General features: G+C 48.6%; 2 protein-coding genes across 3 annotated transcripts in view; one reads left to right on the top strand and one right to left on the bottom strand.

Annotated features, from left to right (window-relative positions):
- Nucleotides 1–22,230, top strand: part of POLD1 (DNA polymerase delta 1, catalytic subunit) — a 33,327-nt gene extending 11,097 nt beyond the window's left edge. For both annotated transcript variants that reach the window (XM_081166130.1, XM_081166131.1), the window contains exons 13-27: nucleotides 1,267–1,458; nucleotides 2,795–2,883; nucleotides 3,882–3,998; nucleotides 4,935–5,048; nucleotides 7,014–7,161; nucleotides 8,497–8,592; nucleotides 10,056–10,193; nucleotides 11,424–11,599; nucleotides 11,870–12,022; nucleotides 16,943–17,045; nucleotides 17,861–17,993; nucleotides 19,262–19,375; nucleotides 20,505–20,557; nucleotides 20,992–21,089; nucleotides 21,889–22,230. In XM_081166130.1, coding sequence (XP_081022256.1) covers nucleotides 1,267–1,458; nucleotides 2,795–2,883; nucleotides 3,882–3,998; nucleotides 4,935–5,048; nucleotides 7,014–7,161; nucleotides 8,497–8,592; nucleotides 10,056–10,193; nucleotides 11,424–11,599; nucleotides 11,870–12,022; nucleotides 16,943–17,045; nucleotides 17,861–17,993; nucleotides 19,262–19,375; nucleotides 20,505–20,557; nucleotides 20,992–21,089; nucleotides 21,889–21,985 — 1,821 coding nt within the window. In that variant the 3' untranslated portion in view covers nucleotides 21,986–22,230. The remainder of the gene's footprint in view (nucleotides 1–1,266; nucleotides 1,459–2,794; nucleotides 2,884–3,881; nucleotides 3,999–4,934; nucleotides 5,049–7,013; nucleotides 7,162–8,496; nucleotides 8,593–10,055; nucleotides 10,194–11,423; nucleotides 11,600–11,869; nucleotides 12,023–16,942; nucleotides 17,046–17,860; nucleotides 17,994–19,261; nucleotides 19,376–20,504; nucleotides 20,558–20,991; nucleotides 21,090–21,888) is intronic.
- Nucleotides 1–26,961, bottom strand: part of RUVBL2 (RuvB like AAA ATPase 2) — a 166,162-nt gene that overhangs the window by 86,872 nt on the left and 52,329 nt on the right. The window lies entirely within an intron of this gene.

Genomic DNA, 26,961 nt, shown 5'->3' with positions numbered 1-26,961 from the left:
TTTTTTCTTCTGATGCCTGAAATATCCGGAGTGCTAGGTTTAGCCAATTCAACACACTTAGCCTCCCAGAACGACCTTTTCTGGGGTTTCCTGGGCTCAAGGGCTGGCATGAAGCTGTATCTGCTTAGGGTCTTTACAAAGCCCTGTGTGACAGAATTTGAGAACTGCTCCTTTACTGAGATTCTTATCAGTGCACAAGCTAGGTTCATACTGGTTTTGTCTGAGGCAGGGTAAGTACTTAAGGTTTAGTGCCTGGTCTATGGGAGACTCTTGGAAAAGCCATTATCTTCGCAATCAATAATTTAGATTTTAGGGAAATTTAACTTTTTAAAAGGTGATTTTTAAAACTCTCATGGTTGTGGAAATTCATTTAATTGTATACACTGATCATCAGAAGGCCCCCTTGTTTATGGAGTGGTGTTCCTGCAGCCATCTGTTCTTTCCTGTGCTATCTCCACTTAGAAAAATTATAACCTGACTTTCCAACCAAAATGAACTTTTAAAACATTTTTTAAAATGTTTTTCCCCCAAAAGGAGCAATAAGGGTGGTGAAACTCTAAATGTCAGCCAATAAGATCAAGTAAAACCAAAAGGCATATAAACTACAAGAATGGGTTGTCCAAAAGGTAGGGTTTTTTAGCCCAGGATTCTGAATCCTGTGATTCTTAACAAGCAGCTGGTTCATAATGTTGAGACCCGCCACCAAGAGTACTCTTTCTTGGTGGTCGTTAATCTACTAGATCAGTGTTTCCCAAACTTGAGTCGCTAGTTGTTCTTGGACTACAATGATGGGAGCTGTAGTCCTCCCCAAAAAGCTGGAGACCCAAGTTTGGGAAACACTGTAATAGATAATGGAATCTTCAACAGCCTGTCTGCTTATAGCTCTTAAAGAGTGGGGGGAAGTATGGAACAACCAATAACTTTATCCACCTCCTGTTCCCGTTTATCCAAAAGTATTTGCTTTTTTCTGAATTTGCAAGCTTTTGCTCTCCATATCCCTCAAGCATATAACCTTTGTCTCTTCAGAGGAAGCTGCCAGTGGATACCATGTCAGCCCATAGATCCTTCTCACTCTGTGTTGTCAACTCTTGAGTGGTGGCAGCTCTGCAGATTTCCCAGGGAGGTCTTTCTCAGCCCTACCTGGAGATGTCTGAACCTGTTCTCTCGCACTGAACCTCCCCTTTGTTTCTGTTCATCCAGAAGGAAAGGTCTCTTTCCTGCTTTTTCCAAATCCAAAAGCCTTTTCTCTCCCCTATCCTCTTGCAGAATGGCTCGGACCAGTCCCGTCGGCGACTGGCTGTGTACTGCCTCAAGGATGCCTACCTGCCCCTGCGGCTTTTGGAGAAGCTCATGTGTGTCATCAACTACATGGAGATGGCCAGAGTGACAGGTGTCCCTCTCAGCTATCTCCTGGTGCGTGGCCAGCAAATCAAGGTTGTCTCCCAGCTCCTGCGGCAGGTGAGAGTTCCTGGCTTTTTCTCTTGAGTTGGACGCAAGGGAAAGCTATATTCCAGAGTGAGTGGTACCAAGCATCCAGTTTTGGATTCGGGGCTGTTTTCCACGAGTTGCAATTATTATTCAGGCTGCTAAGATCCTATATATAAGACCAATTCTTCTTATATACATTAGTATCATTAAAAAAAAATTAGTCAGAGGGGTTCACAGAAATCATTTGAGTTTTGAAAGCTTTCCATTAATAAACATGCACGTGGTTGTTCTAAAATGCAAAGCACTTTGCATTCCAAGGCTGCAGTCTTATATTCACTCACCTCTGAACAAGTCCCATTGAACTTGGTGGGGCTTACTTTTGAGTAGACATGGATAATATTGCAATGTAACTCTCATTCTTCACAAAACCCCTGTTAGATTGGCTCCTCTTTCCCTCCACCCAGACATTTTACTAGGGCCTAGTCACCTAATTCACGTTTGAGCAGTGATTTTTAATTCCCCGACTCTAACCCCTACACTACACTGCTTTTCTTTTTCTTTAAATAAAGCAGGCTTGTGGAGGCTCTTCCTTCTACTGCCCTGGGCTCCTTTGGGAGGAAGGGCAGGATACAACCGAATAAATAAAAAGTAAATACTGATAACGCTCCTTTCTTTTGTCCTTTCTCTACTTTCCATTGTGACATTTTGCTCTGTAGGCAGCTTTAGGTCTCTAGCAAGCAGGTGTGCTCCTGCCTTCTAAAGCATGGAGTGGGAAACCTTTGGCCCTCCAGACGCTGCTAAACTACAACTCCCATCAGCCCCAGCCAGCATAGTCAATAGCCAGGGATGGTGGAAGTTGCAGTTCAACAATATTTGGAAGGCCAAAGGTTCTCCCTCGTCTAAAGGGAGAAATGCCAGCTTATTTCTGGGTCTGCTAGCCCCAGTCACCTGGAGGAAAGTGCTTGCATACTGTGTAGAAAACCACATGGAGTGCCATGCATAATAGGAGGCCATTGTGGTAGCAGTATTCGTAATGTAACAAATCTGAGCGACCAGATGACTGGATAATTTTAACACTGAGCTATAGGTCTGACTAGGGCTATCTAGCCTCGCTGGAAATAGCTTTGTAACATCCACTTGCCATCTGCACCTTACCAATGGGGAAAGGTAACAGGCCACCCCCACCCCCCAAATTATGTTAACTTCTAAAGTGCTCTCTTTGTTGTTTCTGTTGATATAATAAGAAGTGCAGGGATTGTCAGGCAGCACATGAGGCAAGTGGGACAGACCCACCTGGGTATAACATTGTGGTTGATGGGAGAGCACCAAGGCAAACCCCAAACTGACAACTTCTCTCTGCCCAAAGGCCATGAAACAGAATCTGGTTATGCCGGTGGTGAAGTCAGAAGGTGGGGAAGACTATGCTGGGGCTACTGTCATTGAACCTCTGAAAGGGTAAGGCCAGCAAGACCTGAAGCTGGGGAAATGTGCTTCCCCAACCCGGGGTCAAGAGTGAGGCTGGGGTTTTTTCACATCCTGTTGTGAGTTGGTGCAGGAAAGCACTGGGGTGACATCTTGGAGCAGGGATGGAGGCCAGGAGGGGAGGAAGGAGCAGGGCTGAGGATAAGGCAGCTGGAGCCCACATTATTCCACTTTGGGAGCAATGGAGGAGAAAAGATATACACTGGCTCCCAGTATGTTTTGGAGCACAATTCAAAGTGTTGGTGCTGACTTTTAATGCCCTAAATGGCTTCATCCCTGTATACCTGAAGGAGTGTCTCCACCCTCATTGTTCAGCCCGGACACTGAGGTCCAGCTCCGAGGGCTTTTTGGCGGTTCCCTCACTGAGAGAAGTGAGTTTATGGGGAACCAGGTAGAGGGCCTTCTCAGTAGTGGCACCCGCCCTGTAGAACACCCTCCCACCAGATGTCAAGGAAACAACCACCTGACTTTCAGAGGATATCTGAAGGCAGCCCTGTTTAGGGAAGTTTTAAATGTTTGATGCTTTACTGTGCCTTAACATTTTAATTTGCTGCAAGTCGCCCAGAGTGGCTGGGGCAAACCCAGTTAGGTGAGCGGGGTACAAAGAATAAATTATTATTGTAAGTTCTACCTTGGGAGAAGGATTCTAATGAGAATGAGTCATGGGGCTGGAAGTGGGAGAGATGGAACCAAGGATTGGGGCCTAGGGTAAGGTGTACAGTTTATCGGAGCCAGGAAAGGGCCATGGCTCATAGCTTGCATGCAGAAGAAACCAGGCACAATCCCTGGCATCTGCAGATAGGGCTGGGAGAGACCCTTGGTTAAGGTCCTGGAGAGCCAATGCCGGTCAGTTTAGGCAGTACTGAGCTTGATGGACCAGTGACCCAAATCAGTGTTACGAGGCAGCTTCCTGTGTTTCTGTGTACGAAGGTGGGGCGGAAGATCATAACAGACCCGCTGTTCTCTTCTAGCTATTACGACGTGCCCATAGCGACCTTGGACTTCTCCTCCCTGTACCCTTCCATCATGATGGCTCACAACCTGTGCTATACCACGCTGCTGCAACAGGGGGCGGTTGATCGCTATGGGTGAGTAGAAAAGGATCTGATACAAAGGACTGCAGAGTTAATTGAAGGGAACAACAGCCTAAACTGCAAGGAGGAGTCAAGGAACCAGCTTTGCAGCCCTGGGGCGGTGGGGGAGTGCTCCTCCCTGGTGTCTCACATGGGGGATGCGGGTGGCGCTGTGGTCTAAGCCACTGAACCTCTTGGGCTTGCCGATCAGAAGGTTGGCGGTTCAAATTTCCCATTGCTTTGTCCCAGCTCCTGCCAACCTAGCAGTTCGAAAGCATGCCAGCGCAAGTAGATAAATAGGCACCACTGCATTGGGAAGGTAAACGGCGTTTCCATGTGTTCTGGTTTCTGTCATGGTGTCCCGTTGCGCCAGAAGCAGTTTAGTCATGCTGGCCACATGACCCAGAAAGCTGTCTGTGGGCAAACGCCAGCTCCCTCGGCCTGAAAGTTAGATGAGTGACGCCACCCCATAGTTGCCTTTGAGTGGACTTAACCATCCAGGGGTCCTTTACCTTTACTTTTTTTACATGAAGGATCCTAAGTAAGATGGAAAGTCAAGGGGGGATTATTAGGTTGTCTTTGTTTTTGTTTTTATTATGTAATTTGTGTTTTCTATATTGCGATTTTATGTTGTGAACCACTCTGAGATATGCGGGTATAATAATTAATTAATTAATTAATTAATAATAGTGTGAGACCACCTTGGCTGTATCACTGATGTCCCAGAAGAAGGGGGAGAGCTATTCTCTTTCCTGGCATGGTCTTATGGGAGATAAAATTAGGGGAGCAGGAAATTGGGGCGAGTGACCATGGAAGCTATCCAAATGGCATATATTAGTGGACCCCAATAATAGTGGAGGGTATATAGCAGGGAGGGGCTGGAGACTGGGGTGGTGTTGTGCATCAAAGGGGGTGGCTAGGCTCTGATGGATTGCCGGTTCTTCCTACTAGGCTTTCGGCAGAGCAGTTCATCCGCACCCCGACTGGGGACCACTTTGTGAAGGAGTCCGTCCGCAAAGGGCTGCTGCCTGAGATCTTGGAGAATCTCCTGGCTGCCCGCAAGAGGTGAAGTAGGAGGCACATGTCTGGAGCGGTGGGGAAGTTTTCGGGTGTAAGATAATTGGAAGAAGGGAGGGCAGGCCCATAACCTGGGTTTCGAGCACCTTCCTTGCACACAGAGTGTTCCTGGGTCAATCCCCAGCACCTCCAGCTGATAGCAGAACCAGGACCTTGGGCAGCTGTTGGCAGTCCTAGTAGACAATACCTGACTTAGAGGGGCCGATAATCCAGCCCATAGGAAGGCGTCTTCCTGTGCAAGACCAGGCACCTGGAGAAGGAGTTCTGGTTTCCCTGACTTGGAAATAAGGTTTAAGCAGCCTTGTATTAAAGAACTCACCTGGTAGCCACAGGGGACAAGGAACTGGATGCAGGCAAGTGCATGGAACTGTACGTTGGTGAGTGATCAGGCTGGTGGAGGAAGGACCAATTATTCTGTTGCCTGCTGTGTACCCACATGGGAGATGCCAGACGAAAGAAGGCCCTCTCCTCCTTACACAGCCTAGAAATGCAAAAGGCTCCCATGCTGGCAGAGGAAGGGAGCTCTGCATGCTAGTGATGTTTCGTTTCAGGCTAGTAACTTTTGTAGGCTTATTTGCAAGGGTGCTCTAAGGGAAGGATGTCTGGGGCGCATGGCAGAAGGGAGGGAGAAGAGATACCTTACATGCTTGGAACCCTGGAGGTATTTAGAGATCCGGTATGGAAGGGAGTACAGCTTGGTTTTGCGGGTGGCAAGCGAAGTGCGTTTGTAGCAAAGGCATACGTCACCTAGAATTTGGCAATGGCACTTTAATAAACTTGAGGCAGTGCTGGGGATTGGGGAAGGAAGGTAGGATATAGCCCTATTATGAGGGGGAAAGCAAACCACTGGAAGAAGGGTCACTTTTTTATTTTTGCATCCTTCTTCAATGAGAATACAGTGGTACGTCGGGTTACATACGCTTCAGGTTACAGACTCCGCTAACCAGAAATAGTGCTTCAGGTTAAGAACTTTGCTTCAGGATGAGAACAGAAATCGTGCAGCGGCGGCCGCGGGAGGCCCCATTAGCTAAAGTGGTGCTTCAAGTTAAGAACCATTTCAGGTTAAGAACGGACCTCCGGAACGAATTAAGTACTTAACCTGAGGTACCACTGTATTTCACATTGGACTTCTGTTGCTTTGGGGGAAGAGAGTTTTTATTTTTCATCAAATTATGAATGCAAAACCAAGTCATACAACCTATTGTTCTAATATGCTATAAACCTTTCGGTTTTCAAATGCTGTAAACCCAGAAGTAAATGCTTCAGTTTTTGAACATGCCATGTGGCTTCTGTTTTGAGTTTTCTGTATTGAGGCTTCCGTTTTCGGTTTTCGAACGTTTCGGAACTCAAACAGTCTCCCGGAACGGATTACATTCGAAAACCGAGATACCACTGTACTCTTTTTACGTTCTTTTAACGCAGGTGTGGCAGATGTAATACAGTACAGTGGTACCGCGGGTTACATACGCTTCAGGTTACGGACTCCGCTAACTCAGAAATAGTACCTCGGGTTAAGAACTTCGCTTCAGGATGAGAACAGAAATCGTGCTCTGGTGGCGCGGCGGCAGCGGGAGGCCCCATTAGCTAAAGTGGTGCTTCAGGTTATGCGCAGTTTCAGGTTAAGTACTTAACCTGAGGTACCACTGTATCTTGCAAAAAAATTTTTAAAAAAAGTTTTATTAAACTTATTACAATGATGGATATTTAACGATGGAAATGTATATTTGAAAACTTTAATGGAAACGGTATCTTGTATTTTTAACTTGTGAACTTCCCTGAGATCTTTTGATGAAGGGTAGTATATTCATCCTCACCATCCAGATGGCTTAGAAGGCTGTTAAAAAGAGTTTCACTTAACAGATGTGCACATTAGTGGCTGGTAGGGAGGGGCCAGTACAGAACTGTCGTGGTCATTCTTCACTCCTCCTTTGTTCTGTCCCATTTTTGGCTCAGGGCCAAGGGAGAGCTGAAGCAGGAGACCGACCCATTCAAGCGCCAAGTGCTGGACGGACGGCAGCTGGCACTCAAGGTCAGCGCCAACTCTGTGTACGGCTTCACTGGAGCCCAGGTGGGCAAGCTACCTTGCCTTGAGATCTCTCAGGTAAGCCTGCCCGTCCCCTTCAAGCGCAGGGGAGTTGTCAGGTTATGGTTTTATAGTACAGTGCACAAATGTCAACGAAACACGGGGGAAACACCTATTACAGATTCCCTGTTTACCAGATCAGCCGGTTGCATATCAGCCGCGGGGCGGGTCAGTTGGTTATTAAGTTATCCCTCATTTGCTATCGTGAGCTGACTGGACTGAATTGTTGTGCTGATCTTTGTGGTCTGCTTATAATTTATGAAGCAAACTTTCTGACCCTTTGAAAACGAAACAAGGTTCTGCAGTTAATGGGTGGCGAGTTCAGGGAAGTCAAAAGGAAGTACTGCTTGCAAAAAGCCCAATTTAAACTTCATGGAATCCACCGCTACAAAGAGGCATTGCTTGCCAGTCGCTTAGATTAGTTTTTGGAAAGATTAGATAAACCCATGCAGGGCAGAGAGCTGCTATCTACAGGCTAGCTATAAACTGTGGCAGATAAATGGAAGCAACATATCCTAGATCTCGTGAGTGCCCAGATACCGGGAACAAACAGCAGGGTAAACCCACTGCCCGTTCGTTACCTGCTGGTCGCAGCTCAGAGGTATCCGGTTGGCCGCTTTTGGAAGCGGAATACTGAACTTCATGGATTTTCACTTTCCTAGTTTTATTTCTGTAGGGTAGCTTCGTCAGCAGGAAAATGTTTGGGTGTAACGGGTACAGCATCTCCAACAATCCAGTGTCTAAACCAGGCCTGATCCAGCCCACAAAGTATTTGCTGGTGACTTGCCTGCTTCCGATCCAGTCTGCAGGATCTGGGGCAAATGGCATTTGTCTCCATGCAGATTAGGGTGCCCTCGAGCACTCTGGAGACAGGAAGGATTTTCGGGACTTCTTCTGTGGTTCTTGGGAGCGCTGCTTCCTGTTTCTGAAGCAATGCAACTTGGTAGCATCCGTGAGCCTCAGGAAAACCCTACATCTAGCAAAGTATGGCTGGGGTTTCAGGTTAAGCTTTTAAGGAAGCTTTTAAGCAAAAGTCTCCTTCAGCCCTTTTGTCTGTCCTCTGAAATACCGTATTTTTTGCTCTATAAGACTCACTTTTTCCCTCCTAAAAAGTAAGGGGAAATGTGTGTGCATCTTATGGAGCGAATTCAGGCTGCACAGCTATCCCAGAAGCCAGAACAGCAAGAGGGATTGCTGCTTTCACTGCGCAGCGATCCCTCTTGCTGTTCTGGCTTCTGAGATTCAGAATATTTTTTTCTTGTTTTCCTCCTCCAAAAACTAGGTGCGTCTTGTGGTCTGGTGCGTCTTATAGAGCGATAAATACGGTACATCGTTTTAACCCTTCTTTTCCAGAGCGTGACTGGGTTTGGGCGTCAGATGATTGAGAAGACGAAGCAGCTGGTGGAATCCAAGTACACAATCGCCAACGGTTACAGTTCTGACGCCAAGGTTGGATGGGGAATGCAGGCTGATGTGTCTCTTTTTTGGGTAGAGCAGATTGGGGAAAGCCCTAGAAGGACATCTACGGCAGTGTTAAAGATGACCAGTACTAAAGCTGTCTGACCTCAGTTTGGGGGCCTTGTTCTGGCACCTCACACACTGTCTTTGGCAGCATTTATCTTTTTAAATATAATTTTTATTGGCTTTTACATTTTTATCATAATAACATCATAACAAAAAATGCAGTTCACAGGCTTCCCCCTCCCCCACGACTTCCCTCAACTTCCTCTTCTAGTTTTTTATATAATAACTTCTCCTGCTTACTTTATTATATCTTAATATTAAATTCTTTAAATTCAATAATTTTATATTCTTGTCATTTTACCATCATCTTTATACTTCCTGCATTTGTTTTGTTAATTGTAAGTGTTTGCTCACATCCTGCTAGTGAGTCCATTTCTTTACATTGTAGGCACAACATAAGGGGTTCCCAGTCTTTTTTAAAGTCTGTATTGTCCTTGTCTCTAAGTCTTTCAGTTAGCTTTGCCATTTCAGCGTATTCCACCAATTTTTCTTGCCATTCTTCTTTAGTTGGTAATTTGTCGCTTTTCCATCTTTGGGCTAGCAATATCCTAGCCAAGGTTGTAGCATACATAAAAAGTTTCTTCTTTTGGCAAATCTTGACCTGAAATGCCTAGCAAAAAAGCTTCTGGTCTTTTAACAAAGGTTGTCTCAAACATTCTTTTCATTTCATTATAAATCATTACCCAATAATTTTTAATTATTTTACAATTCCACCGCATATGGAAAAAACATACCTTCTTTTTCTTTACATTTCCAACGCTTACTGAAGCTTGTTCTGTACATTTTTGCAGGAGTCGATGCATCATTTTCATATAATTCTCTTTTAACAATACAGTTGTATCTCTGCTTACGTATCCCTCTGGATATGGAATCTTTGGGTTATGGCCACGGCAACCCCGGAAGTGTATACTTCTGGGTTTCGCCGCATGCGCAGAAGCGTGCCTCTATTTATGTAATTTTTGGGGTGCAAATGGACCCCCAGAGCTAATTAAGTTCATATCTGGAGGGTCCTCTGTATACAATCAGTAAATTTTGAATTGACTTTCCGTATTTTCCCCCAGTCTTCCATTTGGATATTGTGTCATTTTTTAAGTCTGTTTGGCGGCATTTATCATGTTCGCAATGGCCGTTGGTAAGGGAGGAGTGGCAGCAGGGAGGCCACAGGACAGTCAGAAGGGAAAGAGATCTTGTGGCTGGGAAAGTGGCACAGACAGGGAAACGGGGCAGGGGACGAGCCAGACAGAAGCTGCAAGAGGAAGAGAAAGTGACACACTGTGGCTTGTGGTGGAGGCAGCTGGCATAGCTGTCCTGCGGCTGAGAAGCTGTGAGACGCAGAGAGATGGGTTAAGCAGTTTCCAGAGTTTCATTGTGGCCTTCTCCCCTAACAGGTAGTATACGGGGACACAGACTCCGTCATGTGCCGCTTGGGTGTGCCGTCAGTCGCCGAGGCCATGGAGATAGGCAGGGACGCAGCTGCCTGGGTCTCCAGCCATTTCATTCCCCCCATCAAGCTAGAGTTTGAGAAGGTGAGTCTCAGAAAAGCCTCTCCATCTCCCATCGCCACCCACTTGGTTCGTAACTTTGGAAACTCTCGGCCATAAGATTCCCATATAACGCTAGGAAGTGCTTTGACGTAAGAGGTGGAAAACAGAGATGACGTTTGGAGTGGATGGGCAGGGAGGAAGGAGATGGGAAAGGAAGACCAAGGGCACATACCTTTACACTGGTACATGTCAATGAAGTTTGTTAACACTGATAGCATCTTCCCTGTGATTAAAGGTAAAGGGACCCCTGACCATTAGGTCCAGTCGTGGCCAACTCTGGGGTTGCGGTGCTCATCTCGCTTTATTGGCCGAAGGAGCTGGCGTACAGCTTCCGGGTCATGTGGCCAGCATGACTAAGCCGCTTCTGGCGAACCAGAGCAGCGCACGGAAACGCTGTTTACCTTTCCGCCGGAGCGGTACCTATTTATCTACTTGCACTTTGAGGTGCTTTTGAACTGCTAGGTTGGCAGGAGCAGGGACCGAGCAATGGGAGCTCACCCCCTCGTGGGGATTCGAACCGCCAACCTTCTGATCAGCAAGTCCTAGGTTCTGTGGTTTAACCCACAGCGCCACCCGCGTCCCTCCCTGTGATTGTGAGGGCCTAAACTAGATGTGATGTCTGCTGCGAAATTAGAATCATAGAGTTGGGAGAGAAAAAACCCAAGAGTTATCTAGCCCAACTTCCTGCAGTGCAGGAATCTCAGCTAAAGCATCCATGACGGATTAACGCACCTATCTTCCGTTAGTGTACCCCAATTAATGCACCCATCTTCCTTTAATGTAAATAAGCAGCCGAGGGGAAGCCTAAGCACCCTCAAGACCACATGGAATGGGCAAAGGGTGTGTGAGCTTAATGGGGAAAACTGAGCGCTTCAAAAATGCTATTTTAATTTCAAAGCAAGCCTCCCATGGCACTCAAACCCTGTGCAGTTACTGAACAGGTACTTGAAACACCCACTGTTTCAGCTGAAAAAGCAATCATAATTTGAAAAAGAAAGTCTGTTCATCCTAGAATCATAAAATCGCAGAATTGTAGAGTTGGAAGGGACCACAGGGGTCATCTAGTCCAACCCCCACAAGGCAGGAATATTTCACTCAATGTGGGGCTCGAACCCACAACCCTGAGATTTAAGAGTCCTTCTCTAATGAATTAGCTATTCCCAACAAGATAACACAGACCTTTACTGTTTTCTCAATCTGTCCGCGCACCAGGTATACTTCCCCTATCTCCTGATCAACAAGAAACGCTATGCTGGCCTCTATTTCTCTTCCAACCCTGACACCCACGACAAGATGGACTGTAAGGGCATCGAGACCGTGCGCCGCGACAACTGCCCCCTAGTGGCAAACCTCATCAACACCTGCCTACAGAAGCTGCTCATAGATAGGTCTGTAGGTGTTTGTTTGAGACGAAGCCCCGTTCTGGTCTGCTGAGCGGTTGTGGGCATGATCCGAGGCTGAACAATATTTATCTCAAATTCCTGGATGCTGGGACAAAACTCTTAGAAATGGGCTCCTACGAATGGCAAACCCGACTATAGCATCCCAGCTTTCTGTAGCCTGCCTGAAGGGTCAGAACCTTGATTCATTCGGGGACGGTTCTCTTCTGCGGGAAAGAGAGGAGGGGCTCAGATTATTCCACGCTTCCTTCTCTGCAGGGATCCTACAGGTGCCGTGGCCCATGCCAAGGAGGTGATCTCCGATCTGCTTTGCAACAGAGTCGACATCTCACAGCTGGTGATCACCAAGGAACTGACACGTACAGCAGATGAATACGCAGGTCGCCAGGCTCATGTGGAGCTGGCCGAGCGGTGAGTAGAGCGAAGGAGGAGGCGGCACTTTCCCCCACCTTTTCTTATTGGGTTGGGGGCAGGGGGAAAGAAATGTATCACTTCCCAAGCGAGCAAAGGGGGTGGCCCTGACCCCAAGACACCCCACATATTTAGACCGAACATGAAACTCCCTTTATGTTAGGTCTGACCATCATTTATTTAACTGGCAGCATCTCTCTCAAGGTTCTGCACTTAGGCAGAACCAGATGCACAAATATGAGATGTGGGGACGCTTACTAGTAGTACAGTGGCACCTTGGTTCTCAAACACCTTGGTACACAAACAGTTTGGAACCCAAACACAGCAAACCTGGAAGTAAGTGTTCCGGTTTGCGAATGTCTTTCGGAAGCCAAATGTGCTCCGTTTTGAATGTTATGCTTCCGATTTGAGTGCCACTCTTCTGTTTCGAGTGTTACACTGAGGTCGCTCTGTTTTTGCTACTTCTTTTGCGTTTTTGTGGCTTTTTGGTTTGTTTTCATGACTGTGTAGAACCCAGTTCGGCTACTGATAGATAGATAGATAGAATGCTTTGATTTTGGAACGGACTTCTGGAACAGATTAAGTTTGAGAACCAAGGTACCACTGTACAGTGGTGCCTCGCAAGACGAAATTAATTCGTTCCGCAAGTCTCTTCGTCTTGCGGTTTTTTCGTCTTGCGATGCACAGTTTCCCATAGGAATGCATTGAAAATCAATTAATGCGTTCCTAGGGAAACCGCCTTCAGACCAGGTCCGGGGACAGTCTGTCCCCGGACCTCTTCTGAAGGCTGGGGGGGGATAAGGGCTTTTCTTCCCACCCCCAGCATTTTAAAAAACCCCGGGACAGCGGAGGACTTCTCCGCTGTCCGGGGCGATTTAAAAGCCCCTGGGAAGGCAGGCAGGGGGGACAAAGACTTTCGCCCCCTGCCCGCCTTCAGAAGGTGTCCCCGCCCCCCGCCCCGCTTCGGAACAGCGTTCCGAAGTGGGGCGGCTGGGGCAGGTGTTCCCCCGAGCGCTTCTAAAGGCGGGCGGCGGTGAGGGAATCCCTTGGCCCCCCGCCGGACTTCAAAAGAGCTTCGGGAAGTCCGGCGGGGGGCCAAGGGATTCCCTCCCAGCCGCCCGCATTTAAAAGCACTCCGGGGAAAGCAGCGAAGTGCGCTGCTTTCCCCGGAGTGCTTTTAAAAGCGGGCGGCTGGGAAGGAATCCCTTGGCCCCCCGCCGGACTTAAAAAGAGCTTCGGGAAGTCCCGCGGGGGGCCAAGGGATTCCCTCCCAGCCGCCCGCATTTAAAAGCACTCTGGGCAAAGCAGCGAAGTGCGCTGCTTTGCCCAGAGTGCTTTTAAAAGCGGGCGGCTGGGAAGGAATCCCTTGGACCCCCGCCGGACTTCAAAAGAGCTTCGGGAAGTCCCGCGGGGGGCCAAGGGATTCCCTCCCAGCCGCCCGCATTTAAAAGCACTCCGGGGAAAGCAGCGAAGTGCGCTGCTTTCCCCAGAGTGCTTTTAAACGCAGGCGGCTGGGAAGGAATCCCTTGGACCCCCGCCGGACTTCAAAAGTGCTTCGGGAAGTCCCGCGGGGGGCCAAGGGATTCCCTCCCAGCCGCCCGCATTTAAAAGCACTCCGGGGAAAGCAGCGAAGTGCGCTGCTTTCCCCGAGCGCTTCTAAATGCGCTGCGCTTCCCCGCTGTCCCAGAGATTTCCCTATGGGCTTTCGTCTTGCGAAGCAAGCCCATAGGGAAATTCGTTTTGCGAAGCGCCTCCAAAACGGAAAACCCTTTCGTCTAGCGGGTTTTCCGTCTTGCGAGGCATTTGTCTTGCGGGGCACCACTGTACATGTAAAAGGGATCAAGGGGGTCTTAGTAGATCACAAGCTTAACATGAGTCAACAGTGTGATGCAGCAGCAAATAAAAGCTGGTGCTATTCTGGGCTGCATCAACAGAACTATAGTTTCCTGATCAAGGGAAGTAATACTACCACTCTATTCTGCCTTGGTCAGACCACACCTAGAATACTGTGTCCAGTTCTGGGCACCATAATTTAAGAAGGATGTTGCTAAACGGGAACGTGCGCAGAGGAGGGCAACCAAGATGATCACGGGTCTGGAAACTAAGCCTTATGAGGAGCGGTTGAAGGAGCTGGGTACATTTAGCCTGCGAAAAAGGAGACACGATAGCCATCTTCAAATATTTGAAGGGCTGTCGTATGGAAGATGGAACAAGCTTGTTTTTTCCTGCTCTGGAGGATAGGACCTGAACCAATGACTTCAAGTTACAAGAAAGGAGATTCCAGCTATATATCAGGAAGAACTTTCTGACAGTAAGAGCTGTCTGACAGCGGAACGGTCTCCCTTGGGATGCTGTGGACTCTCCTTCATCAGAGGTTTTCAAGCAGAGGTTGGATGGTGGCCACCTGTCATGGATGCTTTAGCTGAGATCCCTGCATTACAGGGGGTTGGACTAGATGACCCTTGGGGTCCCTTCCAACTACACAATTCTATGATTCTAGGTTTTCAAGCAGAGTCTTTTCCAGCCCTGCCACCTGAGATTCTCATAATGGAGACGCCGTGCATTGGACCCATAGGAGCCAATTCCTAGGGCCTCAGGGGTCATTGCCCTCTCCCCCCCCCCCAATAAAATATTTGAGGGGGGCTGGGCTTCCCCAAAATTGACGGGCATTGCCATTCAAATGACATGTGTGCACTGCATCATGTGATGGCTTATGTGGGGTGGGGCGTACCTGCCCCCTGCCCAATATTTTACAGTGGTACCTCGGGTTACAGACACTTCAGGTTGCAGACGCTTCAGGTTACAGACTCTGCTAACCCAGAAATAGTAGCTCGGGTTAAGAACTTTGCTTCAGGATGAGAACAGAAATCGCATGGTGGCAGCAGGAGGCCCCATTAGCTAAAGTGGTACCTCAGGTTAAGAACAGTTTCAAGTTAAGAACGGACCTCCAGAACGAATTAAGTTCTTAACCCGAGGTACCACTGTATTCAAGTTGGCACCCCCACTTAGACCTTTCAAAGGTCGTGTTGAGTAGGAGTTTGGCAAAACTGCAGGAGCGGAGAGTGCCCTCATGCAGGTTTCCCATGAGGGCATGTGGTTGGCCCCTGTGAGAACAGAATTCTGGCCTAGATGGGCTACAGGCTTGATCCCACAGGCTCTCCTTGTGTCCTTATGTTCTACGGTCGCTCTGTGGTCCCCTTTCTTGAGTTCTGAGAGCAAGAGGGTATTATGGGAGCCAGTGTTGTGTAGTGGTTAAGAGCGGTAGACTTGTAATCTGGTGAACCGGGTTCGCTTCCCCGCTCCTCCACATGCAGCTGCTGGGTGACCTTGGGCTAGTCACACTTCTCTGAAGTCTCTCAGCCCCACTCACCTCACAGAGTGTTGGTTGTGGGGGAGGAAGGGAAAAGGAGATTGTTAGCCGCTTTGAGACTCCTTCGGGTAGTGATAAAGCGGGATATCAAATCCAAACTACTCCTTCTCCTCCTCCTCCTCCTCCTCTTCTTCTTCTTCTTTCTCTCCTCTTCCCCCTCCTCCCTCCCCTTTGACTTTCTTTACCCTGTTATTGAGGCCCGTCTGCCCTCAGGACAGCGGAAAAAGGTGTGTGGGTGTGGGGCGGCTGGTGAGGCATGACCGAAGGGAAGGGCAGAAATAGTTATGGCCAGCGCAGCTGCAAGTGGAACCTTCTGCGACGCCCACCCCTCCTGCTCTGGGCTTCCTGTCTGACTGCCGCCACTTCATCTGCCTCGCACAGGCACATGTTCCGGTGTGACAGACCTGCTCCTTTTGCTTCGCTGCCTCTTGACAAACAAAAGTTTGGGTGGTGAAAGTGTCCCCGGTGGGGCCGCCTTTGCGGGACAGGGCTGGTACCAGTTTGCCCTCGTGCTTCGTTCTGTACTGTCATCTTTTTCAAGATATTTCTCAGCGGTGCCTCCGCTGTTGGAAAATATGTTAATAGCGTTATTATCGCACCTGGGGTCGCATGTTGGGCTTTTTGGCATCTCACATTTTAACTTCTTCCAGCTCCTTTTGAGAGACTCGTCCTGTTTTGTATGCGTCTATTTTCAGTAAAGTCAGCTTTTATTAAATCTCCAAAAACGTCCAGTAATCACACCAGAATGCTAAATATGTACACATTATAAATACCTTTAATATACATAGATTCATGTTTTGCCACGTAGAAAAGCTGTTATATTTGTCAACACTTACATTTATTCTTCATAAATGCTGTTGGAGGATTCCATAGATAATTAAAATTTTCTCTCTTTTTAGTTTAGTTTATTTATAAAAATGCATAGACCGCTATTTCATAAAAATATGTCAGAGCATCAGGGCAGTTCACAACAAAAATACATGAAACCATATAAAAAGTTGTAGACAGTGGTACCTCGGATTACAGACGCTTCAGGTTACAGACTCTGCTAACCCAGAAATAGTACCTCGGGTTAAGAACTTTGCTTCAGGATGAGAACAGAAATTGCACGGCGGCAGCAGCGGGAGGCCCCATTAGCTCAAGTGGTGCTTCAGGTTAAGAACAGTTTCAGGTTAAGAACGGACCTCTGGAACGAATTAAGTTCTTAACCCGAGGTACCACTGTATAATCTCTCACTCCAATCAGTTCTGTGTGTTTATTCATCTTTGCTACCTTCCAGATTTTTGCCAGCTATTCTTTTGGTGTTTGAGGTGGCCCGGTTTTCAATTTTTGTGCATCAAGCATAAAACAAACAAAGTTACTGCTTTTAAAGTCATGCTGCTCTCACGCACATGCACCCCCAGATCCCTTCTGGCTCTGAAAACATTCCTCAGTCCCGCTCTGCAGTGCCTTCTTCTGCTTAATACATCCTTGGGGGTGGGTTCAATCCTGGCGCGCCACCTTCCAGTCTGGCTCATCATGTGACACCTCCTCATGGCTTCTCCCCTTAGTATGCGTCGGCGGGATCCTGGCAGCGCTCCCAACCTGGGGGACCGGGTTCCGTACGTCATTATCGGCGCTGCCAAAGGCGTAGCAGCTTACATGAAGTCTGAAGTGAGTAATGGGGAGAGGGATGCAATGGGCAATAGGGACCAGTAACTCGGGGGGGGGGGAAGGATTCAGGCTTGTACATGTATGCTTCTTCAGGTGCAAAGCTGCATTGAAATGTGCCCCGCTAGCACTGCAAAATACTTGCCGGGGGGTGGAGATGGCTATTCACCATTAGGCTTCAAGGAGGAAGAGGTTTTTGGAAGCAGGAACTCAAAGGGGGGGCTCAGGAAGCCGTAGCTCAGTGATAAGAGCACCTGCTTTTGCAGGCCTGCGAGGCGCCAGGTTCGATCCCAGCTTCTCCAGATTGGGCTAGGAAACCCCGCAGAGCTGTTGCCAATCAGTGTAGGCAATACTGAACTGGATGGACCAGTGGCCTGACTGTACAAGGCAGCTTCCGGCATTCCTAAGCAATTTCTGATTTGAGTTTTGGAGCCCCTGTTCCCCACCAGTTTTCACTAGGTTGGCTTTAATGCTTCCGCTGGATCTTGTTTGGAGTTAGTTAATTTGGGGGGGGGGCATAACTAGGTCTGTTTCTCCCACTTTCATATCCTCTCTTCCTCCCTGCTGAACTGGGGAAGGAAGGACAAAACCTCTAGGCACTGATTGAATTCAAACTGACTGCTGCTACCATGAACTTCCCATGTTATGGCCTGTGCATAGACACCCCCATACATACTGCCTACCTTCAGGTTTCCAGGGTGATTAGGCAACAAGACTGCAGAGGCAGAGAGGACTGTGCCCTGGGTGCTAAAGTGCATTCATAACCCGAAACTCACATCTTCCCTGGTTTTATGCCTTTCCCCTGTTTCTCTCTCCAGGATCCCATCTACGTGCTGGAGAATAACCTGCCCATCGACACGCAGTACTACCTGGAGCAGCAACTCGCCAAGCCCCTCTTGCGCATCTTCGAGCCCATCTTGGGAGAGGGCAAAGCGCAGAACGTCTTGCTGAGTGAGTGTGGCCGCTGGCTCTGCTTTCTGGAGAAGAGAGACGAAGAGACTCCGCGATCCTACAAAAAGGCTACAGACCCCTGAATCATTCTCATCCTAAGTTGGGATTAATTTTGGTGGCATCCGTAACCAAACCCCTGTCGCTGTGTATCTGCGTCTGGTCCACCCTCTTTGCGCTTGGTGGACTCCAAAGCAGCGTCTCACCGCCGCAGGGAAGTGATCTCAATAGGCAGCCCCACAGGCCTTCTCAGGGGGGTTGTTTATAGAATCATAGAGTTGGAAGAGACCACAAGGGCCATCGAGTCCAACCCCCTGCCAAGCAGGAAACACCATCAGAGCACTCCTGACATATGGTTGTCAAGCCTCTGCTTAAAGACCTCCAAAGAAGGAGACTCCACCACACTCCTTGGCAGCAAATTCCACTGTCGAACAGCTCTTACTGTCAGCTCTTACTGAACAGCTCTTACTTATTTACTTCTTCTGTTAAGTTTTTTACTTCACCAGGAATTTATCCTTCTCAAGCAGGAATTCCCAAACGTGGGTCTCCAGCTGTTTTTGGACTACAGTTTCCATCATCCCTCACCACTGGTCCTGCTAGCTAGGGATGATGGGAGTTGTAGTCCAAAAACAGCTGGAGGCCCAAGTGTGGGAAACGCTGTTCTAGAGAAACAAGAGTCTCCCATGCTTGACCCTGACCCCCACCCCCATGGATGAATTGGTAGGAAATAGCAGTGTGGGCCATCTTTCGGAAAGAGACTCTTACCCCAGACTCTTTCTTCATCTGTTTTGGCGGAAGCTATATGTTTTCTGCCACCCAGTCCTGCTCCCCCTTCTGCTGCTTTCGTGCTCCCTCACGTAGTCACAGAAAAGGGGATAAAACTGTAGGTAAAACCTCCTACGGCAGCAAGAGCTGTTTGACAGTGGAACGGTCTCCCTCGGGAGGTTGTGGACTCTCCTTCCTTGGAGGTTTTTAAGCAGAGGTTGGGTGGCCATCTGTCATGGATGCTGTAGCTGAGATTCCTTCATTGCTGGGGGTTGGGCTAGATGACCCCTGGGTACAATTATATGAGTATGCAGGCACAGGTGGCTTATTCTATGGGAGGTGCTAACCAGGGAAATCTGGGTAACAATCCCTTTCCATGGACAGTAATGGTGAGCAGTCCAGGGCGAGAGACGGCTGGAATACGGATCTTTACCCTCTCCTCCCCACTGTTGTAATGTATTGGAGGTGGCATATGTGCTTGACCCTTAATTTCCTTCCCTTTGCAGAGGGGGAACACACTCGCTGCAAAACAGTCCTGACAGCCAAAGTCGGAGGGCTCATGGCGTTTGCTACTAAACGGAGCACCTGCATCGGTTGCCGGGCTGTGCTCAGCCACCATGGTGAGATCCTGTCCCCGCCTGTCTTTCCTGGCCTCCGCTTTGCAGAGTCTTATGTCAGAAACAAGTCCCCTCCCCTCCCCCATCACCCGCTTCTAACCAGCAGCGCATGTTGCAAGTTCCTTTTGTCGGAATTTGCCACAGAGTGGAGCGTGTGTCACAAAACGGTGCCTCTGCTGAGCTTTCGTTACCAGCAGGAAAATCTTGCTGTACACACACAGACACACACACACACACACACACACACACACACACACACACACTGACCTCTGGGCACCTCTGCTTACTTCCCTGTTCTCCCTCTTTCTCAAGTTTGCAGAAGGGGGGGGGGCTACTTGCAAGTTGCGGGAGAGGATCTGAAACCATGTTTCTTGGTTTGTTTGAAGATACGTGGCGCTGTTAAAGGGGGTGGGCTCTGCCAGGATGCCTGAATACCCTGAGATTGGAGTGATTTCCCCTGGGCGGTTTGGAGAACGGCTGGGAGCAGAGGGCCTTCTTGGTAGTGGCACCCTCCCTGTGGAACGCCCTCCCACCAGATGTCAAAGACAACTGTGACTTTTAGAAGACATCTGAAGGCAGCCCTTTTAGGGAAGTTTTTAATGTTTGATGTTTAATTGTGTTTTTAATATTCTGTAGGGGGCTGCCCAGAGTGGCTGGGAAAACACAGCCAGATGGGCGGGGTATAAATAAATAAATTATTATTATTATTATTATTATTTATTTATTCCTGGGTTCTTTCTGGTCACTTACCGGAGATTTCCCAAAAGTCTTACATGCACTAGAGAAAAAGACAGAAGTTTTTTGCGACAAGAGCCCTCTCTGACTGCAAACTTGATCGTGTTGCACTAGAAAGCAGGTGCCTAGCAGCAAGGAGATGGCAGAACGAGTAACTTTAGATCAGTCCGACACAGCAAAAATTCCTCCCTGTACCCAAAGGCAGAGGAGGTTGGTCAGGTCCTGGGCATGGGCAAAAATGCATTCCACCTCATCATCTCAGCAGGAATGTAAACAGGCATCTTGTCATTCCATCCTGCTTGTGGCTTTCCTTTGGAATGGGGCATCGGGGAAGGAACTCCAAAGTGGAAATGGGATAGGGAGGAAAATGGCTTTCTGGTGTGCTTTCCTCCATCAGGTGCTGTGTGCAAGTTTTGCCTGGGCCGCCAGTCTGAGCTTTACCAGAAGGAGGTAAGTGGTAGAGCCCACTGGGTTGGGTGGGAGAGCAAGGGACTCCACCAGCAAAGACATAGGAGGAGCCCGGGTGGCCTGCACACTGGACTGAGGCACAAGCCTCTGAATTAAACTTGTACCTTGGAAAATCCTCCCTTCACTGGGAGAGGAATGGGGCTGCGAGCAAGCCACTGGGAATTTTAAGGGGATAGGAAATGGGGTTTCCTGGTGGTGTAGCCCGTGGACTGGCCTGGGAAATCTCCTGTTTGAAGCTCACTTTGCCATGAACTCACTGGCTGGCCTGCAGTATGGAACAAAAGATGCTGAACTACTTGTAGACATTGTGAGGATCCACAACCTCAGTCTGCCTGGGTTTTGAAAAAGCCACGGAACAATTGGGTCCAAGTGCCTTGGGTCCTGCCACCCGCCTCTTCTTCCCTCTCTCCCCACAGGTGACCCATTTGAGCTCTCTGGAGGAGAAGTTCTCGCGCTTGTGGACGCAGTGCCAGCGGTGCCAAGGCAGCCTGCACGAGGATGTGCTGTGTACCAGGTGAGGGGCTGGCGGCTCACCACACCTTTGCCGAGCAGCCACCAGCTCTTGCCCGTTCCCACGGGATAATGGGCTAAAATATGGCTTTACGCCACCCCTGGATGTTTACAGCTGCTTATCAGGCTGGTTTGAGAACAGCAAACAGATGGCTCCCGCAGAGAGCTAGCGGGGTGCTGGTACTCCTGAAGATGTTTATTACCTTTATAAATATAACACCTGTCAGATGCTGGCAGCGGCCAGGGGTGTGGAGAGAGAGAGAGATAGAGCCTTCTGCTCCGGCACATGAGATATCAGCTGGGGTTGCTTGGATATACCAGTGGGACATACTTGTGTGTAAATCAGGAAACAAGGGCCACCACGGTCTGGTGTGTACTGGTAGCAAGTCCTGAGGTTGGTTTCTGAATGTTCCATTTAAGCTCCCCCTCCAAACACAAATTCCTTGCAAATAGATGACAAGCCCAACGTTTTCTCCCTGCCGCACTAGTTTCCTTGCAGAGTATTTCTAGAGAGGAACGCTCCAAAACAAGAATCCCCGCCCCACCCGCAAGCCTGCAGCCTGAAGCAGTACGGCCCATTCTACCGCCTCATACAAATTGACAGAAACAGGGAAGGATTATGTGAGCCAAGATTTCTGTGTTCTGTCGGGCCCCTTTTCCCTCAGGGGAGACCGTTTTTCCCGCTAGTGTTTCCAAGCATCACCAGGCATCTTTTGTTAGTTTCCTAAATGCAGGCTGCCAATTAAGTGTCTGCTCCCCGTCACTCCCACCCCTGAACGGTTTTTTCTCCCAACTCATTTCAGCCGCGACTGCCCCATCTTTTACATGAGGAAGAAAGTGCAGAAGGACCTTGATGACCAGGAAGTGCTGATCTCACGCTTTGGCCCTCCCACGTGGTGATACCTCTTTGCCTTCCGTTCATCCGATTGAAACCCACCACCACCCATTATTCCCTTTTAAAGGCGCAGCAAGGCCCGGTTATGCTGCAGGGGGAAGCATTGCTCCCTCCCCTTGCCCAGTTCTGCTCTGGGCATCGCTTCTGTTGCCAGGATCAATGGCTGATACCATCAGGAAAGCTCCCTGGAGACGATTGTGGGGGCTACGTTTTGTATGAATTTCTACCAATAAAGATTTCTTTTTTTCTACATGAGAGTGGCTTATGTGGGGTAACCTGAGCTGCTCTTGAGTTCTACAGGAGGAGGACTAAAGGATAGCAGAAGCCAGATGTGTTTTAGGATAGAAACCAGTGGGAAAAAGACAGTCACGGAACCAAAAAATTACACAAAACAAATGAAATGCCGTGAAAATCCCTGATGTTATTTGTTGGCTATGAAAGTGAGTTGTAAACTTAATATTAGGATGAATGTTCTGACACCATATAAAAAAAAATTGATATTACTAACGTTCCTAAATACAAAGAAAAGGTCTTCCACAAATCTCTTATATATGAGTATTTCATCAAAATAAGGATTAGCCATTCCGTTATAAAAGATATCTTCCTCAAGTTGATTAGTTCAGTGAAACAAGTTTTGTAGCCAGCATCTCGTTAAGTCTTTGTTTTATTCTAGGTTAATTTTTTCCCTTAAACTTTTTGATTTTTCTTACTTAGTTTAACTCTGTAGTCGATTACGTCTCGTTTTCATGGCATTTCATTTGTTTTGTGTAATTAGATGTGTTTTAGGAGCAGGTGACTGCAGGGACCACTAGGCTCAAGAAACACCTGCCATACGGAAGCTATAAAGGTGGCACCACTGACCTCTATTGCCAGGTGTTGCATTAACGTTTTGGGGTTTGCTTTTGTTTTATTCCTAGGAGAACTGTACCTGAGACACTTAATCTGAGGGTCATGGGTTCGAGTCTCACATTAATAAAAGGTTCCTGCATTGCAGGGGGTTGGACTAGATGACCCTGGTGGTCCCCTCTGACTCTACAATTCTATGATCAGCATGCATTCAACAAGCAAACGTAAAAGGGGTCCTTCTGCATCATGCCAAAGACCTATCTAGTTTCCCACAGCGGTCAGAGACTTGTGAGAAACCCACAAGCAAAACAAGAGGGCAATGGCCCTCCCCCACTTTCCATGCCTGAGCAGGATGAAATCAGATTTGTGCATGCAATTTTATTGTCTTATATGATGGGGGGTAAACATGGAAATTTGGGCATCAAAGGCAATCTCCTGACGGCATTTCGAGATGGCACATAGCATTGCCCTTGCCGTGTTCTGCACATCCCAGTTCTCATGATCCCCTCCTCCTTCACCGCCACGGTCATTCGCCAAACGAGATAAGGAGGACCATAAATTACTCCTAAACATTTATTTAGCGCCGGCTGAGTGCATGGTGTCGCCCGCTTGCACTCCATGACCAGGTGGCTGCAGTCAACCTTAGTGTGCGACCAAAATAACGCAAATAAAAGCAGTTAACTCAGGTGGCTAGAGAGTTGCTTTTTTGTTTTTAAGCGCGCAGGAATGCCAGGCTTCAAATCCCAGCTTAGCCAGGACGTGTCGTTCTGGGGCAAGTTGGAAGATAGGAAGAAGCTCTGTTCTACCAGGTCAGTCTGTTTATTCTAGCCCAATACAGTATACTGAAGCAGTCCAGAGTCTCAGGCAGTTGTACCTGCTGCTCCCCTGTTCTAACTTGGGAGTGGGGAAGCTTTGGTCCTCCAGATGTTTCTACACAACAACTCTCATCAGCCCCAGTGAGCATAGCCAGTGGCCAGGCCTGATGGAAGCAACATCTGGAGGACCAAAGGTCAGCGAAGTACGTCTTCAGCTGCTGACTTACAGTCCTCCCTTTCCCATACCCAATTGCCTTCCTCTTAGCTTCAGTTTCCTAGCTGTAAAATCGTTAATTTTTATCCTACCCTTCCTCCAAGAGAATCGGGCAGAGGCGGATTTAGGGGAGCACGACCGGTTCGGTCACACTGGCTGCGGAGCCCTGGGGACACCGCAACCATAATGTGTAGCTCAGTTGATGGAGCATGAGATTCTTAACCTCAGGGTCGTAGGTTTGAGCCCTATGTTGGGCGAAAGTTTCCTGCAATGCAGAGGGTTGGACTAGATGACTCGCGGCCCCTGCCACCTCTGCAATTCAGTTATTTTGGAGAAGGGTGAATAAATGAAAATAAAAGGTTTTCTTCCCTTTGCTAAAAAGAAAAAAAGCAATGGAGCAGGAGAGACGGGCGCCAAATGTTGGCGTCACACACAGGGTGCCGCTGAAATTTGAGACCCCCAGGTCCGCCGTTGAATTAAGGGTGCATGGGATGTTCTCTTCCTGCTTAATCCTCCACACCCCTGCCAGGTAGTTCAGGCTGGGAGCTGGCAACTGGCTCAAGGTCACCCGGTGTCCTTTATGGGTGGACCAACCGGGTCTCAGGCTTGCAGGGTTGAGGCTATGAATGCGGCTTCACAGGGCATGAAAAATGTGATGAAATGCCGTGTTGCACACTTCAGCTAGTAACTGGGGCTTCCGGTAGTGACCTTTGACCCTTCCTTATAACTTGGCCTGACCGCAGCTGGCGGCTGGTGGTAACATCTTCCTGCCCTACTCCCTTGAAGATGGGATGTCACCAGTTAGTTAGAAACTTGAGCAAGGAGTGGGGAGGGGAGAGATTAAAGGAGGCAGTAAATTGGGGCTGGTGCAGGCTCTCCCCCCCCCCACACTTTCCCCCTATTCTCTATTGAGTCAGGGCCCTCCCCCAATCCAGATGGAGGAGTCAGGGCAGCGGAGATAATGAGGAAAGGTGTCTCAAGGAGATAAGCAATCTTCCAGATTCTTTCGCAAGTCATGACTCCCTAGCCGCTCATGTGAGCATCCCTCATGAGGTGGGGAGGGTGCAGAATGGTGCCAGGTTGTACCCACAAGGGAACAGCTCTGCTGGGTCAGGCCAGCGGCCCATCTAGTCCAGCATCTGTTCTCGCAGTGGCCAAACAGATCCCACAAACAGATCCTCAGTGCAATGGTTCTCTCCAGTTTCAAGAAACTGGTATTCGGGCACAGTTGATCAGAGCGTGGTGCTGATAAGGGCAAGATTGGCGGCTGCATATCCTGGCAGATGATCCTTGCAACTCTACAATTCAGGGATTCTGTGCTGCCTCCACAGTGGAAGCCAAACTCGCCACTGGTGGTGCTCAGTGAATTTTGCAAAGCTCCTTTGCCTACCCATTAGAAGGTTTTGCGAGTCCGGTAGCAGCTTAAAGAGAGCAGATTCGCGGCGACGTAAACTTTCTTGCTTCGTTGCATAAAGCTTTATCCTTAGGCGTGGGTTCCCCTTCCACCCTTGGCTCAGGTTAACAGTTTTGTCGCTTAGTGAGCAAGTGTGCCCTCGCATTTGTCTGCTTTCCTGCATGTGCAGTACAGTGGTACCTCTGGTTACATACGCTTCAGGTTACATACTCTTCAGGTTACAGACTCCGCTAACCCAGAAATAGTACCTCGGGTTAAGAACTTTGCTTCAGGATGAGAACAGAAATCGTGCTCTGGCGGCGCAGCAACAGCGGGAGGCCCCATTAGCTAAAGTGGTGCTTCAGGTTAAGGATAGTTTCAGGTTAAGAACGGACCTCCGGAACGAATTAAGTACGTAACCAGAGGTATCACTGTATGTGAAACCCACAGGATGACACAAGACAGAAAATGCAAGTACATTTCAGCTTTTATGCTTCCCTGCCCCCTTGGCAGCTGATGCAAAGTCACTTTTGTGGCATTGGGTCAGTTGACCACACACCAGACACTCACTCTTTAAAAGAAGCACCGTTCATTAGTTAAAGTTAATTGCCCCCCCCCTCCACCCACAAAGACTTACCCTGTCTTCCTACCAAAAGTCTCAATGCGGCTAACAGTTTGAAAAAGCAACCACCATTATTACTAAACAACGGTAACAACAAGCTGTGAAAACCAAAAAGAAACACTTGCTTCTATTTCTCCATAACATCCGAATGAGGAGAGGCTGTGCAGTCCCCAGGCTGTTGCCTGGATGCAGTGGTGAAATGGATGGCTAAGGTTGAAGCTAAGGTTGAATCCTGGCACTGTGGGTGAGTAGCTCCCATGTCCGAGCAATTGGTCAGTTGCCAACCCTGGATGGCAGTGCTGGATTAAACCCTGTGGAGGCCCCAAGGAAGTCAAAATCTCGGAAGGGGCCTATCTTGCAAATGATCTCCTTGTTATGTTTTTGCAATTTTATTTCAAGATCAAATCAATACAGTGGTACCTCGGGTTACATACGCTCCAGGTTACATACGCTTCAGGTTACAGACTCCATTAACCCAGAAATAGTACCTCGGGTTAAGAACTTTGCTTCAGGGTGAGAACAGAAATCGTGCTCCGGCGGTGCAGTGGCAGCAGGAGGCCACAATAGCTAAAGTGGTGCTTCAGGTTAAGAACAGTTTCAGGTTAAGAACGGACCTCCGGAACTAATTAAGTACGTAACCCGAGGTACCACTGTATTGTTTGATCTGTTGACGTGGGGCCCCTAAAAGGCCCATAGGCCGGTGGCTACTCTGCCTATTTGGTAATTCAGCACTGCTGAATTGTACTGCACTCCTCCTGAAGGAGCAGGTTTGCAGTTTGGAATTGCTTCTGAATACATCTCTGTCGCGGGAGGCTCAGGTAGCCTCAGTGGCGAAAAGTGCCTGTTACCAACTGCGGCTGGTTTGGCAGCTGCAGCCGTTCCTGGACCCGAAAAGCCTTTCCACAGTAGTTTCGTGCATTGGTTACTTCAAGACTGGATTACTGCAATGTGCTCTTTGCGGGACTCCCCTCATGCTTGATCCAGAAGCTGCAGTCAGTGCAGAATGCTGCAGCACGATTGCTGACAGGTGTATGGCCCACTGAACTCTGGGAGCAAGCGCCGCTGAAATCGCTGGCAAATTATTTCTTGAA

This window comes from Podarcis bocagei (genome assembly GCF_964188305.1).
Source record: "Podarcis bocagei genome assembly, chromosome: 13".
NCBI lineage: Eukaryota > Metazoa > Chordata > Lepidosauria > Squamata > Lacertidae > Podarcis > Podarcis bocagei.
Note: the sequence above shows the minus strand (reverse complement) of the source record. Positions and strands in the feature narration are given on the sequence as shown.